Below are 19867 nucleotides of genomic sequence, written 5' to 3'. Positions count from 1 at the left end.
GAGCCTCTTGGATTTAGTCCTTAGATTGGTTTACTTCCCATACAAATCAGGATATGTGGTTTCAATATCCCCACTCACAATTATTCCCATAGGTTATCATTCTGATTCTATCTCTATTCTAACACTTATTAGTTGGGAAAACTACCGCATCTCTTGACACCTCAGTTTTTCCATTAGTAAAATGGAAATGAGAGGGCTGGCGCTGTGGCACAGCGGATTAACACCCTGGCCTGAAGTGCCAGCATCCCATATGGGTGCTGGTTCTAGTCCCGGCTGCTCCACTTCTGATCCAGCTCTCTGCTATGGCCTGGGATAGCAGTAGAAGATGGCCCAAGTGGTTGGGCCCCTACACCTGTGTGGGAGACCCAGAAGAAGCTCCTAGGTCCTGGCTTTGGATCTGTGCAGCTCTGGCCATTTCGGCCAATTGGGGAGTGAACCAGCTGGTAGAAGACCTCTCTCTCTCTCTCTCTCTCTCTTTCCCTCTCTCTCTCTCTCTGCCTCTCCTCTCTCTGTGTAACTCAGGCTTTCAAATAAATAAATAAATAAATAAACCTTAAAAAAATGGAAATGAGGGGACAGTGTGGTGTAACTGGTTAAACCTCTGCCTGTGATGCCAGCATCCCATATGGGCTCTGGTTCAAGACTTGGCTGCTCTACTTTCAGTCTAGCTCCCTGCTAATGCCTGGGAAAGCAGTAGAAGATGGCCCAAGTCCTTGGGCTCTTGTACCCATGTGGGAGACCTGGATGAAGCTCCTGGCTTTGGTTTTGGTCTGACCTATCTCTAACTGTTGCAGCTATTTGGGGAGTGAACCAGTGAATAGAAAAGCGATCTCTCTCTCTCTGCCTTTCAAGTAAATAAAAAGATAAATCTTAAAAAATGGAAATTATAACAGTTCCTAGAGTATAGATTCTGAGAGGAGCACCTGTAATAATCTGTGTAAAAGATTTAGCACTTGGCCAACAGTGTGTTAGCTATTTATATCATTACTCTAAAGCCTCCTACCTAAAATAGGTAAGAGCACAGCTGATCTGGTTAAAGCACGGCTGGGAGGTCCAGAGCACCTTCTATTGGCTTCTCCAGCCTGTCACTATGGTCCCTGTGAGGTATGCATGTGGGACTTCTAGGGATTTGTAAAGCTCAGTTTGAAAACCCTTGATCTGGTCCAGTCCGGTGGTGGTTTTATTATTATTATTATTTTTTTTTGGACAGGCAGAGTTAGTGTGAGAGAGAGACAGAGAGAAAGGTCTTCCTTTCCCTTGGTTCACCCCCCAAATGGCCACTACAGCCAGAGCTATGCCGATCTGAAGCCAGGAGCCAGGTGCTTCCTCCTGGTCTCCCATGCGGGTGCAAGGCCCAAGCACTTGGGCCATCCTCCACTGCCTTCCCGAGCCACAGCAGAGAGCTGGACTGGAAGAGGAGCAACTGGGACAGAATCTGGGGCCCCAACCAGGACTAGAACCTGGGGTACAGGCACCGCAGGCGGAGGATTAGCCTAGGGAGCCGCGGTACCGGCCTCAGTGTTCTTGTTTTATGGATAAGTTAATAATGAACCCACATTCCCAGGTTCCTCATATAATGTGGTTTCCTAACCAACCCCTTTATCATCCATGTTAGTCTTTAGAATTACTCTAGTTGTCTACTGTCTCTCATTAAACATTCCAGCTCTGGTTTCCTTTTGCCATTTTTTGACCTTACACATCTAATATTACATTAGTCTCATTGATGGCCATATTTTACAGCTCAATTTATAATCTCTCATTATACCCAATATTTTTCTTTTTTTAAGATTTATTTATTTATTTGAAAGACAGAGTTATAGAGAGAGAGAGAGAGAGACAGAGAAGTGTTTCATTTGCTGGTTCACTCCCTAGATAGCTGCAACTGCCGGAGCTACACCAATCTGAAGCCAGGAGCCAGGAGCTTCCTCTGGGTCTCCCACATGGGTGCAGGGGCCCAGGGACGTAGGCCATTTTCTACTGATTTCCCAGGCCATAGCAGAGCGCTGAATCAGAAATGGAGCAGCCAGGACTCGAACCGATGCCCATTTGGGATGCTGGCACTGCAGGCAGCAACTTCACCCACCATGCCACAGCACCGGCCCCATATTTCTATTTATTCTAGTAATAAGCTAAATAAATTTCTCCTGTGCTGTACTTATTTATTTGTTCCCTTGTATTTTTGAACTTGAGTAGAGTTCACAACACTTGACAGATGAGGAACTTGAGGTTCAGAAAGTAGAAGTGATGTGACAAAGGTCTTACAGCAGTTATGACTTGTTCTGGACAGGAGAACACTTATATTCCTTGTTCCAGACTCTATGCTTCTACTTACACAGCTTTAGCACTTTTGACAACTTGTTATCTTTCTAGCCAGTGGTTTATCTGGAGTGTTTAGGGCCAGTTTTGGAAATGTTGATTATAGTTTGTAGTTTATAAGGCCAAAGACATTAAGGTGCAAATCTCAAAGATGTAGCACCCTAACCTTAGCTCAGATGTGTTCATTCATCCATTTGTTACTCATTTTTTTTTTACTGAATATGAATGTGTGTGCATGTGTGTGAGTGTGTGTATACTATATCTATGTAGTCTGCATATTACTTTGAGAATAGGCTCTAAGGGGCCAGCATTGTGGCACAATGGGTTAAACTGCCACTTGTAACACCAGCATCCCATATCAGAGTGCCAGTTCAAGTCCCAGCTACTGTACCTCTGATCCAGCTCCTTGCTAAGGTGTCTGGGAAAGCAGCAGAATATTATGCAATTACTTGAGTCCTTGCCACCCAAATGGGAGAATTGGATAGAGTTACAGGCTTTTGGCTTTAGCCTGGCTTAGCCTTGACCATTGCAGCCATTTGGGTGAACCAGTGGATGAAGGATCTTTTTCTCTTTCTATCTCTTCCTCTCTCTCTGCAACTCTGCCTTTCAAATAAATTTTTTTTTAAATTTTAAAACAACAACAACAAAAAGAAAATATGCTCTGAGAGGCAGGGGGCAACAGTAAGGGGAACAACACTTACAATAGTTCAGGCAAGATATGACAATGGTGATAATGATGAGGTCATGAAAAGTGGTTGGATTTTGCATACTTTGAAGGCAAAGCCAATAGAATGTATGGATATTTGATTTAAGAGACTAGAGTCAATAATATCTCTAAGGGTTTTTTTTGTTTGAGCAAAACAAAAATGGAATTTCCATTATTTGAGATGGAGAAGACACTGGAATTGATGAGGATTGAGTTTCATATACAGAGATATAAAACTGCAGCTGTGACAAGTGCTTAGGGAGCCACTGAAGTTTCAAGTAGGAGTATAACATATCAGCTTTACCTTGTGAAAAATCACCTCCTCGATCATGTGTACATGAAAAGAGTAAAAAATGTAGCCTGGGGAAGGAGTTCTGTAGGCAGAAGTTTCTTTGACAAGTGAAGGCCTCCTTTTGTGCCTCAGTTTCCTGACCTTTTAAATGAGTATGGAAAATCTTGTTCTGCCTGTCTCAAAAAGGTTACCATAAGGATTAGTTGAAATAAAAGATGATAAAACTCACTGAAAATACTTATTACTATGAGAATTATATAATTCTTCAATTTATAGAAAAGTTGCAAATACGATATAAATTTTTTCTTGAATCATTTGAGAGTAAGATGTAGATTCCTAAATACTTTTGTGTGTATTTCCAACAAATGAAAACTTTCTCCTATATAATCATAACATAACTATCAAAATAACAAAGTCAATATTCACATCTCACTACCATCAGACTTCAATGAAGTTTTGCTAGTGGTTCCAATGATGTTCTTTATAGCAAAAGATTCCAGCAAATGAATCATATGTGATGCATAGTTGTAATGTCTTTTTAGTCTCCTTTAATTAAGAATAGTCCTTCCCTTTCTCTCTGTCTCTCTCTCTCACTGTCCACTCTGCCTGTCAAAAAAAAAAAAAAAAAAAAAAAGGCCAGCGCCGTGGCTCAGTAGGCTAATCCTCCGCCTAGCGGCGCTGGCACACCGGGTTCTAGCCCCGGTCGGGGTGCCAGATTCTGTCCCGGTTGCCCCTCTTCCAGGCCAGCTCTCTGCTGTGGCCAGGGAGTACAGTGGAGGATGGCCCGAATACTTGGGCCCTGCACCCCATGGGAGACCAGGATAAGTACCTGGCTCCTGCCATCGGATCAGCACAGCAGCCATTGGAGGGTGAACCAACAGCAAAAGGAAGACCTTTCTCTCTGTCTCTCCCTCTCTCACTGTCCACTCTGCCTGTAAAAAAAAAAAAAAAAAATAGTCCTTCAGCCTTTATTTGACTTTTATGGCCCTGACATTCTATCTTTTTAATCTTACAGTCAACAAAATATAGCCTAAGGTTAAACTGAATTCCTTGCTATTTTATGTTATATAAGTGATTGATTTGTTTTAATTCCATAGATATTTCAACAGAAGCCAAAATGGTTGCCTATTTTCAATTTTATAAAGATTTCTTAAAATGTTTCTAATTTTTTTTTCTTTTTTGGCTGGAAAGAGAAGCTCATTCACTGTCCTGTCCAAATGCCTCCAATGGCCTTGGGGACTGGGTTGGGGCTGGGGCTGGGTCAGGGCTGAAGCCAGAAGCCAGAAATGCAATCCCAATCTACCAGATGGTAGCAGGAACCCAACTATTTGAGTCATCACCACTGTCTCCCGAGATTCAAATTATCAGGGAGCTGGAATTGGGATCCAGAACTGAGAGTCAAACCAAGGCACTCCAGTGTAGGACAAGGGCATCCTAACCAGTGTCTTAACTCTAGGCCAAACACCTGTCCACTAAAGAAAGTTTTTTTGAAACTACAAATATCAGCTTATGTCATTATCACTCAGTAAAAAATGAAGGTATTTTAACTGTGTAAGAATAGAGAGGACATACTAGTATGAAGTATAGTACTTTATGTTGAATAAAATTAACTTTATTTTAAAAAATACCACTGATAGATGAGAATTTATCAAGGATTGGAGTAGATTGGCCTATATTTTCCATATTCTACATCTAAGCTCTAACATTGCTCCCTCTCCCTAAATTGGCCTATTCCTTGTCTCTGGGCCAATCCAATCCCTATGCATTCTTTTTTTTTTTTTTTTAAGATTTATTTTATTTATTTGAAAGACAGAGTTACAGAGAGAGGCAGAGACAGAGAGAGAGTCTTCCGTCCGCTGGTTCACTCCCCAGATGGCTGCAATTGCTGGAGCTGCGCTGATCTGAATCCAGGAGCCAGGAGCTTCTTCCAGGTCTCCCACGTGGGTGCAGGGGCCCAAGGACTTGGGCCATCTTCTACTGCTTTCCCAGGCCATAGCAGAGAGCTGGATAGGAAAAGGAGGAGCCGGGACTAGAACCGGTGCCCATATGGGATGCCAGAGCTTCAGGCCAGGGTGTTAACCCGCTGCACCACAGCACCGCCCCCCCTATGTATTCTTTCAGAACCATGTGAAATGCTATCTTCTTTGTGAAACTTTCCAAGATTCTCATTTTCCAACCTTCTTTCTTGCCCTCAAGCCAAAAGAAATAACAAAATATAGTTTTTAGAAAGACTTATTTACATATTGATTTGAAAGGGAGAGTGGCTCTGAGGAAGAGAGAGAGAGAGAGAGACTTTCCATTCCCTGGTTCACTCCCCAAATGGGTACAAGAGCTGGGGTTAGGCCAGGCTGCAGCCAGGAGCCAGGAGCTGCATCCTGATCTTCCACATGGTTAGCATGGGCTCAAGCAATTGGGCCATCCCAATGCTGCTTTCCCAGGTGGATCTGTAGGCAGCTGGATTGGAAATGGAGCACCAGGACTCAAACCAGCCCTCCAATATGGATTGAGCAGTAACTAAACCTGTTGTATACAATGCCAGCCCCAGTAAAATTTAGATTTAGAAAAGGCACTTAATAAAACATTCCTTTCATTTGTAATTGAGCAGCTGAGGCCCAGAGAAGTGAAATAATTTGTAAAAGATTCACATTGTGCAAAGTTGCACCTAAGCCCTACTTTTCTTGATTCGAATCCACAGCACTCTCTCTGTCCATTCATTTCCCCATCTGTCACTACAGCATTCCTGCCCTGGGGCTGTGAGAGCTCCATCTGGATCTAAAGGTGGGCCTAGAGGAATAGTACAGCTGAGGTTGATCAGTTAAGGTGAGGTCAGGCCCTGCAGGAACTCAGGACACAGGGCTGAACGGCTTCAACTTTATGCATTAAGCAATGGGGAGCTTGGAATTTTGAAGCAGATAAGAGACAAGGGAATACTCCAGAAACTGAGGCCTCAGACGTTAACTTTTAATCTCTTTTTTGGGATATAAGGTTTTAAGAACAGCCCTCATCTAAGGTTCTAAGGTCTACTTATTAAAAACATTACAGTTTTACTAACAGGGAGAATTATTACTGTATTTATGAAAAACAAGACCCTGAAGCTATTCACCCTGGAACACATTACATAGAGTTGCCCATTCAAGGAAACGTCTCTATAGCACATCAACACCTCTGTTTCTGAGGGTGATCTTTGACTAGAGGCTCATTTTTGAAACCAGTGTTTGTTTCATTTTGACCATGCTATTTCGATACATGGAAATCTACCCAAATGAACACTCACACAGGACTCTTGTTGAACGTCAGTTTCAGCTGACTTCTTCAAACTGCCACATATATTAAGTTAGAGAATCCTAAGTGTGACATCCAGATTTGGTGAAAATGTCTCTAGAACAAACTGACAGAAATATAATTTTATTTGTGTGGACAGCTATGCCCCATAAATGATAATCCACTAGACTCTAGAAGCAGGCTTGAAAATTTTTATAGATTTTTATAGATACATGTCAGGCACTATACTGAGTGCTTGGTATTTAGCAATAAATAAGAGAAATCTAGTCCTTGTTCTCATGGAACTCACTAACTGGTAGGGCAAGGTTTTTGCCCAAGAACTGCAATTTTGTTTAGGAATGAAATGTTGAGAACAATGTGATTTCCTTGTTTCCAAGGAGAGGGTGGGGGCTGGAGGACATGTCTCCAGGAGCAAATGAACGTGCAAGCGCTCCCATGGTACTCGACAATGCCCAAGATCGTTAAGGTGAACGTATGAGGGTCTCTGCCCAAGGTGTTTGGTTTTTCAGGAAGTTGTCAGGATACTGAAGAGACTTGGGAAGTATGGTCTTGGTCCTAAGCTAAAGGTCAAAGTGGGTGAGCATCTCCTCCTCAGCTTCCCACAGTACTCTGAAGTCTCTTGCAGAGGATCCTCCACGTTCATCCGGGCACATTCCAAATCCATGCAGTGAAACAAACACCAGCCAAATGTCGGACACCTGGGATCTGGTTTTAGATTTTTTCCTTAACTCTCCACGTGGCCTTGGCAAGCGACTTCCTGTGGATTTCTTGTATCTTTAAAATGGGGTAATACTTGCTCTACCTTTCAGCTAAAGTGAAGGAATGTCTTCCAGAGCAGTTTTAAACTGTACTCATGTGAGGAATTAGCTAGACTCATATATTTGATTTACATAACAACCATGTGATGCACTTTTCTTTGGTCTGCACCTCAGCTACATTTGCTCCTCTTTAAATTTTTCTTCTCTGTAAGTACTAGGCTCCCATATGAGTCTCATACGTTGACTCAGGTCCAGGGGCTTCTTCCAGTCTCTCCCATGGCCAGAGTCCAGGACTGAAGCGCTTGAGCCCACTGTAGGGGCTCAAGAAACTATTTTTGACATGACTCCAAATTCCATTCCACAAGTTCCACTCTCTTTTCCTCTAGGCGTCTAGTTCTTCTCTTGGAAACTGACTTTGGGGACCCATTCCCCTGCTGCTGGAAAGGAGAAATGGGAGGTAGAGTCTGAGATTACTAGAGATGATCTAGTTGAACACTAACCTTCCCTTTCCTCCCAAATCCTTTTCCTCACTATTGATTTCTTTTTATTTTTATTTATTTATTTATTTATTTTTTGACAGGCAGAGTGGACAGTGAGAGAGAGACAGAGAGAAAAGGTCTTCCTTTGCCGTTGGTTCACCCTCCCATGGCCGCTGCGGCCGGCGCACCGCGCTGATCCGATGGCAGGAGCCAGGATCCAGGTGCTTCTCCTGGTGTCCCATGGGGTGCAGGGCCCAAGCACCTGGGCCATCCTCTACTGCACTCCCTGGCCACAGCAGAGAGCTGGCCTGGAAGAGGGGCAACCGGGACAGAATCCGGCGCCCCAACCGGGACTAGAACCTGGTGTGCCGGCGCCGCTAGGCGGAGGATTAGCCTAGTGAGCCGCGGCACCGGCCACTATTGATTTCTTACAGAAGCTCTCTTTGGTTTGCTTTCTTGGGGCTCTCCTTCAGAAATTACACATTCTTAAATGACCCCTTTGTTTGGCATATTGGAAGTTCTTAATACCCTGACATTGTACCATAATGAAGTAGAAGAGAGAGAGATGGAATTCTTTTATAATGTGGAAGAAGGGTAATTGTGAAAGAGAGTGGGAAAGGAAAACCAGCTGCAGATGGTGAAGACTGGTCATTTATTCTCTTAAATTTCTCCTGCTTAGGTACCAACAGAAATAGAGTACCCTAACTTGAAGACTAATGATTTAAACTATGCTAATTTCCTAGATAACAACCAGCATAATGAATATTTTTAGATGTGTCTATTGTACTTGAGACTTGAGGTATATACAAAATAGTGCCCCTGGCTGTCTTCACTTTCTTTTTCTGCTCTTGGCATACTTTAGACAGCGCTCCAAACTCTGTGATGCTAAAGGATCTGAGAGATACTTTGACTCACTTGCGATGGGTAATGCTAGTATGAAACACAGGATGGTGGGAAAATTTCCCTCCTGTAAGTAGGCATGTAGCCGATGGGAAAAGTATTGCCTTCTGTACTGACCCAGGTTCTTTTTTTTTTTTTTAAAGATTTATTTATTTATTTGAAATTCAGAGTTACACAGAGAGAGAAGGAAAGGCAGAGAGAAAGAGAGAGAGAGAGAGAGAGAGAGAGAGAGAGAGAGAGAGAGGTCTTCCATCTGCTGGTTCACTCCCTAATTGGCTGCAACGGCTGGAGCTGCACCAATCTGAAGCCAGGGGCCAGGAACTTCCTTTGGGTCTCCCAAGTGGGGGCAGGGGCCCAAGGACTTGGGCCATTTTCCATTACTTTCCCAGGTCATAGCAGAGAGCTGGATGGGAAGTGGGGCAGCCAGGACTTGAACTGGCACCCATATAGGATGCTGGCACTGCAGGCAGTGGCTTTACCCACTACGCCACAGCGCCGGCCTCTCCGTCTTCTTATAGAGAAGAGGTGCCAAACCCAGTCTCTCCTGTGGTAGAGTCCAGCACTGAGCCCACTGTAGGGGTCTAAGAAACTCTTCTTGAGGTGACTTAGAATTCCATTCCACAGTCTTTTCATTGTGCCATTTTCCTGCTTGTTTAGCATTTATCCTCTGTGCTTGTATTCTGTCTTATCGCCTAGTTCCTTCTGTATTTCCTCTTTCTGATCATGTGGGTGGAAATAAGTTCCTTTATCCATTCATTCTTTCATCCATTTATTTCACAATTTTATATTAAGTATATTAAACTTTGTGCAAGACACTGAGAAGGAAACAGATAAAAAGATGTCCTGTGTGGCTGACATTAAATAACTCATAATCTAGTAAGGGAAACAGATATCTACATACAATTTTGTTAGAAAAAAAAAAGTGCTTGTAAGTCTTTAGGCAAGAATGTGCTAAATTTTCCAGAGGAATGACTACTGCAGTTATAAACTTTCCAGAAAGGAAGATCTGTAAAAATGTCTGTTCTTTTCCAAATTAATCTGTTTATTGCAATTCAAGTGAAAATTGCAATGGTGTTTTTATTGAGATAGAATTCATAACAAATAAGTCACCCGTTTAGTGTGTAAAATTCACTGATTTTTAGTATATTCACAGAGGTGTACACCATTACCACAATCAATTTTAGAATATTTTCATTACCCCAAAAAGAAACCCATACTAATCAGCAGTCATTTCCCCCAGTCCAACTCCAGGTAACCATTCATCTATTTTCTGACTCTACTGCTCTGCCTGTTCATTACGGTAGTTAGTGGAAAGTCCTTTCAGTTTTGATTGATAGGATAACAGTTTTTCCTGGTTTTTAAGTCAGTTTTGAATGAGGCTACATTACAATCTACAAACTAGATCTTGAAACCAGAACTCTGTGGTGTTTTCAAAGGAATCTTTTTCTAAGGAAGTGAGGGAAAAACCAAACAGAATGATGAATTTTGGATAACTACACTAAAAATTCATTCTTGGTAGTCTTTAATCCCCCAGTTCCCAGGGCTCCTACACCTTAATTTTCTCCCTTGTGCTGATTCTGGATTGGGAACAACACCCTACTTCTGGAGGCCATGCCGTGTAGGAGGACACCCTGAACTGGAGACATTTAAACTCTAGCATTGCACTGTCTAGCTCCATGTGACTATTGATATTTAAAGTAACTAAGACAAAATAAACAGTTCAGTTCTTCAGCCACATTTCAAGTGTTCAAACAGCTATATGTGGCTAGTGAGTACCAGACTGAACACCACCACCTTAGAATAATGTTGCTGCTAATGTGTAAGTAATCTTGAGTCCATCACTTTCATTTCTGTGCCTTAGGTTTCTCATCTGCAAATAAGAGTGGTAGCTCTTAAAAGCTTCATTCTCCTCCGGGGTTCTGCGTAATTTCTGATTCCATTTTTGGGGTATGCCTCCTTTTACCTGCTCGTTTGCTGTTTCTTCCTCATGCAGCCAGGGCAAAAGTATCCAGAGGGAATATTAGTCAAGTTACATTGCACCCACTCTCCACTCCCTTGGTGAAAGGGAAAATGACTCGAAGGTATACTTACATCTGAGTGTTGCACAACTGTGCATTCCTTAATGGATCATAGAACTGCTTTACATTATTTCTTCATTTTGTAGAATCAAAGAATCTTAAAGTTGGAAGGGCCTTAAAAATCATTTCGAACTTCTTTTTTAAAATTTTTTTATTATTTTATGCTTTAAGATTTATTTTTTATTTGAAAGGCAGAATTACAGAGAAGGAAGCAGAGAGAAACAGAGAGAGAGAGAGAGAGAGAGAGAGAGAATTAGGGGCCCAAGCGCTTGGGCCATCTTCCGTTGCTTTCTCAGCCACATAAACAGGGAGCTGGATCAGAAGTAGAGCAGCGGGGTCTTGAACCAGCACCTACAAGGGATGCCTGCATTGCAGGCGGAGACTTAATCTGCTTTGCCACAATGCTGGCCCCATTTCAAACTTCAACAAACATGAACCATGCAGGGAACCTAAAATTAAATTTTCGAAGTCCCACTTTCTGGCGAATGATCTAGTAGAAGTAATATCAGGATGTCCCTGGCCCAACCTAAACAATCCTATGCTGCCGATATGTGTGATGAGACCTTGGAAATGGCATTGTTAACACTATCTAACGTGGATACACTGGTCTTGCTTGGTTCCTGGCCATGTGCTGGGGTCTATTCTTTAATATCCTGAAAATCTTGGATTCTGCCTATCTCCAGAGTTAGGGACCTTCTAAAGGAGTACCTTCCATCTTTGGACAGCTCTGACAGGAAGGTTTTCTTTATATTAAGCTCTCCCAATTAATTTAGCTCTTCCATTTATAGCTATATAACACTAGTCCTCTACTTCCCATAACAAAGCCTTCTGATTCATACATTCAACCTGCAAAAATGTATGGAGCACCTACTATATATACTAGGTTTTGTGCAAGGAACTGGGAACTCTGTACTGAACAAGATCAACTTAACCACTGCCTTCAGAAGTTGCCATCGCTTCTCAGCCTTTTGGCTAAGATCAAGTGTAGAAGTTGCCTTCCATTTAGTAGGAGAGACAGACAATTAACTAAGAATGAAAAGTAAACAAGCAACAAAAGAAGTATGGCTTAGTTAAAAATGCTATGGCAGTGGATATTGTGCCATAGCCATTAAAAATGCTATGAAGATGAAGAGTGTTGTGATGAATAACAGGAAGGACTGATGTTACCTAGTGAGGTCAGAGAAATTCTCCCCAGGGAAGTGACATTTAAGCTGAGATCTGAAATATAAGATAGAGCAACTGTAGAGTTCAGGAAAGATAGTAAAAGAATATGCCTGTTATGCCAATTAGAAGGCCAGTGTGTTTGGAAATTAATAAGCAGAAAGAGAATGGCACACGATGAAGCTGGAGAGGATATAAAGCATAGAAATTTTCACTTTCTTCTATATGCCATGGAAGCCATTAAAAAGTTCTAGGCAGGAGGTGATGTAGTCTGATTTAAATTTTTAATAGGTCATTCTGGATGATGTGTGGATTGGAATATGGCAAAAGTGAACTGGGAGACCAGTTAGGGTGTCACTGGGGTCAACCATGCAAGGGATGAAAGTGGCTTGAACTAGGGTAAAGGCAATACAGATACAATACTTGAGACTTGGTGTCACCTTTCGCAATATTGTCTCCTCCAAACTAAACATCTCGGTTCAGTGCTCCTCTCATAACAGAATTGATTCCAAAGGTGTTTCTCCTGTGGAAGGTCGAACGCACCAGATTAGAACCTGTCCTCTGATGCTTCTATGAAGAACCCAATTTTCTCCACCTGTCTTTACTTTTTTTTTTTTTTCCTATTCTGTTTCTTACGTGTAGTTTGAGGGAATTAAAATCCTCAATCCAATGACTATCCTCATACAAAAAAGGGAGCCCCTACCTGATTAGTAATCTGTTATCATCTTTCAATGACTTAACCATGACCCTTGACTACCTATTGTACAGCTTATGCTTGTAGGAAACAGAGAGAACTGATCCCTGCTCTCTGAGAGCCTGGAATACAATGGAAAAAATAAGCCGCAAACAATTGTAATGCAAGACAAAAACAAACAGATGACAAGAAAAGTGAGATAAAGAGCCTTGCAAGGAAGGGAAAGCTTTCAGTGTGGGGGTGGGTGGGGAGAAAAGAAACTAAGGGAGACTTCATGGGAGGTGTTAATTTGTAGCACCTGGGGCTGGTGGTCAGCCGGGAGGAGAGTGTACTCTTTGATATGGGGTAGGCAAGGATGACCTCACTGAGAAGCCAACAGTTGAGCAACAACTCAAAGATAGGGAATAAGTCATGTGGTTATCTAGGGGAAGACCGCTCCTAGTGGAGGGCAAAGGCTCTGAGGCTAAGAGTGCTTGGTGCTTTTGGCAAACACCTAGGGAGGCTGTGTGACTGGAACAGAGGGAGGGGAAGAAGAGAGAATAGTACTAAATGAGAACAGAGAGGTAAGAAGGGACTGTATTATTTAGTAACTCGTGAGTCATTGTGAGGACTTTGATTTTTACTCAAAATAATACAAGAAGTGATATGAGCATTTTGAGCAGAGGAGTGACATGATCTGACTTACCTAATGGCAGTTTTGGACTAGGATGGTAGAAACAGATGTGAAGAGTACTTTAATTATAAATATATTTTAAATTAATAATAAATTAAAGTAAATTTGGAGAATGTAAGGATGAGGTTTGGAGAGGTCTCCCTGGAGGAAAATGAGAAGGCCCTAATGAGTGTGCGCCTTGGGTTTTCTCGCTAACCATATGGCCTCCAGGTGAAGGGGAAGTAGTTTGTTTACACTCAAAGTTCCCAGTCCGTAGTTCATCAGATCGCTCATTAATAGTTTTATTAGACTCAGTGTTTAAAGCTTTCTATAATTAGTTGTCAACACTTAAAAACCAGAAGTTTTGACAAAAATTCTAGGTCTCTAGGATTCTAGGTCTCTCTTGAAAAAGTTGGCAACACTGAGCCCTTTTTGTTAGTGGGCAACAGCAGCTAAGTTGATGCTTCCTTTTGCCAGACGTATATTCTATGGTTCTCTGCTTCCTGCCCCTCTCTATTGTTGTTCTCAAACTGAAGCTGTGTTGTTGAACATGTGCCGCTGTTTTCTTATAGAAAAGTTAAGAGGAAAGGGAACTATTTCCTGCCTTTATAAAAAAGGTTTCTTTCATATGATCCAGTTCTCTTATTTACATTACCTGCAATTTATATTACCCTGTCAGTTTTTGAGCTTACAACTCCCAGTGTAGAAGAAAAGAGGCGTGGATCTTGAGTCTTGGTTCCTGCTCTGCCACATCCCACTCTGTGACCCCAAGCATAGCTAACAGCCTCTTTGATTCTCAGAATTAGGAGAGTAAACTGGATGTTCTTTTAAGAGCTCTAATATCCTGGAAAGCCTGGGGTGTTGTGGCAGGCCAGTGCCCTGACTCCCCCTTCCTCTCAGTTAGTCAGGGGCCCCAGCCTGGTGTGTGTGTCAGAGAAAGAGGATACTGGATTAAGTAAGGTGCCTACATCAATAATGTACAACTTGAGCCCTAGCAAGAGAGAGGAATGCACGCTGTGTGTCAGGGGAGAGGACGGGATGGGGGTATGTATGTGTGACTGGAAGTGGGCTCAAGTAAGCTGTCCCTGCATAGGTTGTGTTACCTGTTCCTATGCACCTTCTGTGTATCAGGCTGTATTCTAGATACTAGGGAAGTAGCAGTGAACAAGACACACAGGCTCTCTGCTATCATGGAGCTTATATTCCAGTGAAAGGCACAGATAATATACAAGTAAGTTAAATATATGAGATATTTTCAAGTAATAGAAAATTTCATGAAAAAATAAACCAAGTATTTGATAAGAGGGTTTCTGAAAAGGCAAGCTGTGCACATAGGTGGATGTGTGAATGTAGCACATATTTGCAAGGAGCCTATGTTTGAGTCTTGAGAGCATATATTTGGGCTCATTTGTGCCTCTATGTGCAGAGGGGGCAGCTTTTATATCTAGAATTTTGTTTATCAGTGTGTATGATTTTACATGAGTGCACATGGGTAGGATGATCTATGGTACACATGTGGGGATGGACATATATACAGGTACATATATGGTTGGCATTTGGCTGTGACTGAAAATGTTCTGAAGTTCCCGTGGTACCAGTCAGAGGGCTGGTTAAGCAATAGCTTTTCTGCCTCTGGCATTTGGGGCCACTTGCCAACTTCCTCTGTCCCTGTTCCTTCTCAACGTTAGTGAGCTCTCTGTGCTTGGCTCCTCTTAGCCCTAGGAGTGCTCAAGCCAAGGAGAAGATAGTAACTGACTCATCAAACCAGAAGCTGGAAAGAGGCTGATAATCTGTGTAACCTCTGTCAGAAAGGAAAGGCCTGGCTTCCCTACCTGTCTCTGTCCTTCACACCATGAAGGAAAGAGCCCTGCTCTTTGAAATAAGAAGACCTAAGGATCTATTCTTGGCTTTGCCACTTATTATTGTGTGACCTTGGCCAAGCTACTGTATCTCTCTAGATTTCAGTTACCTTCTTCACAAGTACTTTAGTTGGGTAGTAAAAAAGGATAGGGCTCACAGTGTGGCCTATAGTGCTGAGGGGTAAGGGGGGACTATGTGGTAAAGGTTTCCGAAGGAGGAGGAGGAGCATTCTGAGTGGGTCAGTAACACTGGGTGTGCACTTGAGATCTGTGTGGAAGGGAAGCCAGGAAGGTCCTACTTACAATAAAATGCAAACATATTACCATTGCCTACAGGGCCTTATATGATTTGGCTACTGCCTACCCCTCACTCTTATATAACTTCTTGCTCACTGTGCTCCAGGCATACTTCCTTTCTGTTCTTTGAATAGGCCTAAATGCTTTTCCACTTGATATTCCCTCTGTCTAGAATACTCTTCCCCAAAATTAATACGGTTACCTACTTCTCATTGTTCAGGTCTTAGCTGACATATCACCCCATGGAGAGGCCTTTCCTGACCATCTTATCTAAAGTAGTCATCCTCTAATATTTATCAATACTTAAAATGCACATTTTTGATACAATAATCCTCTCCTAATAATTCATCCACAGATAAATTAGCAAGTGAGTAAAATGACATATGAATAAAGGTGTTCAATAAAGCTCTTATTTATTAAATAAGTAATGGTACAACAAGTAATGGAATAGTATACAGCTGACAAAGAGCATGAAACAGTTATTTGGGTCTCGACAGAGAATGATATCCAGTTATATTGTTAGATTTAAGGAAGCAAAATGATTAAACTGTACACTAAAGATTTGTGCAGTTATTGAATGTATATATACTCAATTTAAAAACAAGATACAGAACAATGTGTATTGTGTGCCACATTTGTATAAAAATGAGAATATCAAAACATAAATATGTATATACCCATATGCAGGCCTATCCAAGAGATCAGTCCTTTGAGCAGAGCAGCTCTTCCATCACTGCCACCCTGTGCTTAATTGGGAACTGTAAGGTGCTTACCTTTTTTGAATAGTATTAAAAATCTAATTTTTCATTCACTTTTTTAAAAAGATTTATGTATTTATCTGAAAGGCAGAGTTACAGAGAGGCAAAGGCAAAGAGAGAGAGAGAGAGAGAGAGAGAGAGTCTTCTATCTGCTGGTTCACTCCCCAAATGGCCACAATAGCCGGAGCTGAGAGGATCAGGAGCCAGGAGCCTCCGCCGGGTCTCCCACACAGGTGCAGGGGCCCAAGGACTAGGGCCATCTTCTACTGCTTTCCCAGGCCACAGCAGAGAACTAGATTGGAAGTGGAGCAGTCGGGACTCAAACTGGGGCCCATATGGGATGCCGGCACTGCAGGCAGTGGCTGTACTTGCTATGCCACAGACCAGCCCCTGGAAACATTCTTACAGATAAATCTTTGCATACAATCATGACAGTTTCTTAAGACAGTATATTTTCAAAAGATGTTTCTCCCTACTCATTATATTATTATTCTGCTTTATTTCCGTTATAATGCTGAGCATAATCTGAAATTACCTTGGTTCTATTTGTTACTTGTGTATTACCTGTGCTGTCATTGGAATATAAGCGCCATGATCTCAGGGATCCTGCTGTGCCTTTTTACTGTGTATGTAAAACCACATTGTAGTTGTTGACCAAACAAATGAAGGAGTGACTAAAGGAAACCAGGCTAAAGCCTGGGGAGGAATACTAACCAAAGCTGAGGAGGGAGACACAATCACCTACCTGATAGCAGGTGGTGATTCTCAAACTTTAAATGCACACCAGAAGCACCTGTGGATTATTTGTACCAGCTTGTAATAAAAAAGCAGACTCTCAAACCCCTTGATTCTAAGTCAAAATGTCTGAATTGGGGACCAGGAATCTACATCTTTTAAAAAAATATTTATTTACTTCTTTGAAAATCAGAGTTACACAGAGAGAGACAGAGAGGCAGAGAGAGATGGGGATGTTTCCATCCACTGGTTCACTCACCAATTGGACGCAACTACTGGAGCTGCGCTGATCTGAAGTCAGGAGCCAGGAGTTTTTCCAGGTCTCCCATGCAGGTGCAGGGGCCCAAGGACTTGAGCCATCTTCTACTGCTTTCCCAGGCACATTAGCAGAGTGCTGGATCGGAAGAGGAGCGGCTGGAACACGAATAGTGCCCATATGGGATGCCGGCACCACAGGCAGAGGCTTTATGCCCTACCCCACAGCACCAGCCCTGGAATCTACATTTTAAACAAATTCCCTGAGTGATTTGAGACCGTATTCTGAATAACACCAGTTCAATCTTGATACCTCATCAGAAAGAATGACATCTGTGATACCATTTCTCCTTAACACATCCCAAGGATGCAAGGGAAGAAACTATCGCCTCATTTTATCAGCATAAAAAAATGAGGCTCAGAGATAGATGGTGCATTTTCCAATCACACAAACGTGTATAAAGTATCTTGAAAGACAAGGGCTTTCCATTCAGCACAGGTGTGGTGGCACATGGCTCCCCCTCTCAGGGCATTCCCAGGCCTTGGTGTTACTAGCTGGATCTTATGGCTGTTCTTATATTCTTTTTGTTTTTGTTTTGTATTTGAGGATAAAGTTGTACCTTTAATCACTGGTTCTTTCTGGTGTATCTCAGGGAGGGCAATGAGCCAGGGGAGACCACCCAGATCACATATCGCGAGCTTCTCGTCCAAGTATGTCGGTTCAGCAATGTTCTCCGAAAACAGGGTGAGTTTGGGAGTGTGGTAAAGGGGCTGAGGAGCCTGCCCTTTGGAGGTACTTCAGGACTTGTGGGTAGAGGACAAGGAATAGAAAAAGTCAGCTGGGTTGGAGGTCAGCTGGATGAGAGGGAGCAAGCAGCAGCAGGAAGGTTCCATGGTGTATGTTCTGTGTCTTTACTTACAGGCATTCGAAAGGGTGATCGGGTGTCCATCTACATGCCCATGATCTTGGAGCTTGTGGTGGCCATGCTGGCATGTGCCCGCCTTGGGGCTTTGCACTCCATTGTGGTAGGAGTTTGGGCTGGTGAAAAAAGGGAGGGGTGGGATTGGGGTTCTGGAGAAGTAGATTGGGCTAGATGATGGAGGGTCTTAAATATCGAACAGGGGAACATAGAGTGTTGGTATGGTGTAGGTTCATATCTGTTTTTCAGTTTCTTCTAGGGTTCTGGCTTGGAGATCCTGGATGTTTCATAAACAACTCCTCTCCTTGTTCATGAAATCTCTGGGGCCTCCTTCTTTCTCCTAATCTTTCTCCCCTTCCCTAGTTTGCAGGCTTCTCTGCAGAGTCTCTGTGTGAACGGATCCTGGATTCCAGTTGCAGCCTTCTTATCACTACAGGTGACTTAATTCTCCCACTCCTTCTCCAGAACCACTGCTTCCACCCCCAACACTTACACCTCAAGACTTGGTCCCCAGTCAGCTTGTTGCTTTGGGGCTGTTCAGCCTGAAGAGTAGGGACTGTTTGCCCTTTCTCTCCTAGTCCCACCTCAGCTGATCCTCTCAGCCCAAACCAGCTGAGAACCAGAGTCAAGAGGCCGATTCAGTGGCTGGAGTGTTTGCTACAGAGGTTAAGATACCACTTGGGATGCCTGCATCCTTATCGGAGTTCCTAGGTTTGGGTTCCTGCTCTGATTTTGATCCAGCTTCCTGTTAATGCACAACCTGGAAGGCAGTAGGTGAGGGTTCAAGTAGTTCAGTCCCTGACACCAATGTGGGAGACCCGGATGGAGTTCAAGTTTCCTGGCTCCAGCTTGGCCCACCCCCAGCTTTGTGGTCATTTGAGAAGTGAACCAGTGGATAGAAGATCTCTGTTTGTCTCTCTCTGCCTTTCAAATAAAGTAATATATAACTATTTTAAAAAGAGGTTCATACAGGAAGGGCTTTGTGGACACTGGGCATATTGGGGAGTGTGGCACCTACTAAGGCCTGAAATGTCTGTTGCTCCCCAAAGATGCCTTCTACAGGGGGGAAAAGCTTGTGAACCTGAAGGAACTGGCTGACGAGGCCCTGGAGAAGTGTCGAGAGAAGTAAGTCTGTTGGCTCATTGGCTATTTCCCTGGGTTGACTGTACCTCCCCATGGTGCCAGCTTTCCTTTGTCCCCCTTACCCAAGAAGGACATGAGTCGGTCTTGCCAAAGCTCTTTTGAGCCAACCAGGTCACCATTTCAGGCTTTTCTTTCCTCCAGGGGTTTCCCAGTGAAATGCTGCATTGTGGTCAAGCACCTGGGGCGGGCAGAACTGGGCATGGGTGCCTCTCCCAGCCAATCTCCCCCAATTAAGAGGTCGTGCCCGGATGTCCAGGTGAGTCTGGCACTGTTATGCCCTCCTCTGGGCTCAAATTGCCTCCTTCATCCTGCCCAGGAAGTTCCTGACATCCTCCTTTGCTTCTTCATTATTATGCTGAGATCTGGGAGCAATCCTAGAAATGTGTCCCCTGGCAGGGCTGGCTGGGAATAGGGGATTTTGATCTTGAATATGGGGAGAGAGACCCTTGGACCTTGGAAAGTTAGCACAAGAGAATGTGGAAGAGAATTTTGTGCTGATTTGGGTCTCCTGATGGCAGAGGGGACCCCAGGACTTGAGTTGGAAATGTGCTGACTTGAATGATTGGATTGATTTTGGAGCTG

At 43.1% G+C, this 19867-nt stretch overlaps 1 protein-coding gene across 2 annotated transcripts in view; it reads left to right on the top strand.

Moving 5' to 3' along the window:
* ACSS2 (acyl-CoA synthetase short chain family member 2) overlaps positions 1 to 19867 on the top strand; it is a 47503-nt gene that overhangs the window by 14916 nt on the left and 12720 nt on the right. For both annotated transcript variants that reach the window (XM_002710792.6, XM_002710791.6), the window contains exons 3-7: positions 17876 to 17967; positions 18145 to 18248; positions 18506 to 18578; positions 19192 to 19267; positions 19427 to 19541. In XM_002710792.6, the coding sequence (XP_002710838.1) occupies positions 17876 to 17967; positions 18145 to 18248; positions 18506 to 18578; positions 19192 to 19267; positions 19427 to 19541 (460 nt within the window). The remainder of the gene's footprint in view (positions 1 to 17875; positions 17968 to 18144; positions 18249 to 18505; positions 18579 to 19191; positions 19268 to 19426; positions 19542 to 19867) is intronic.

This window comes from Oryctolagus cuniculus, chromosome 11 (genome assembly GCF_051225735.1).
Source record: "Oryctolagus cuniculus isolate XC-2025 breed Fujian yellow rabbit chromosome 11, ASM5122573v1, whole genome shotgun sequence".
Classification (NCBI taxonomy): Eukaryota; Metazoa; Chordata; class Mammalia; order Lagomorpha; family Leporidae; genus Oryctolagus; species Oryctolagus cuniculus.
The sequence above is the reverse complement of the archived record's forward strand: the minus strand, read 5'-3'. Positions and strand labels throughout refer to the sequence as shown.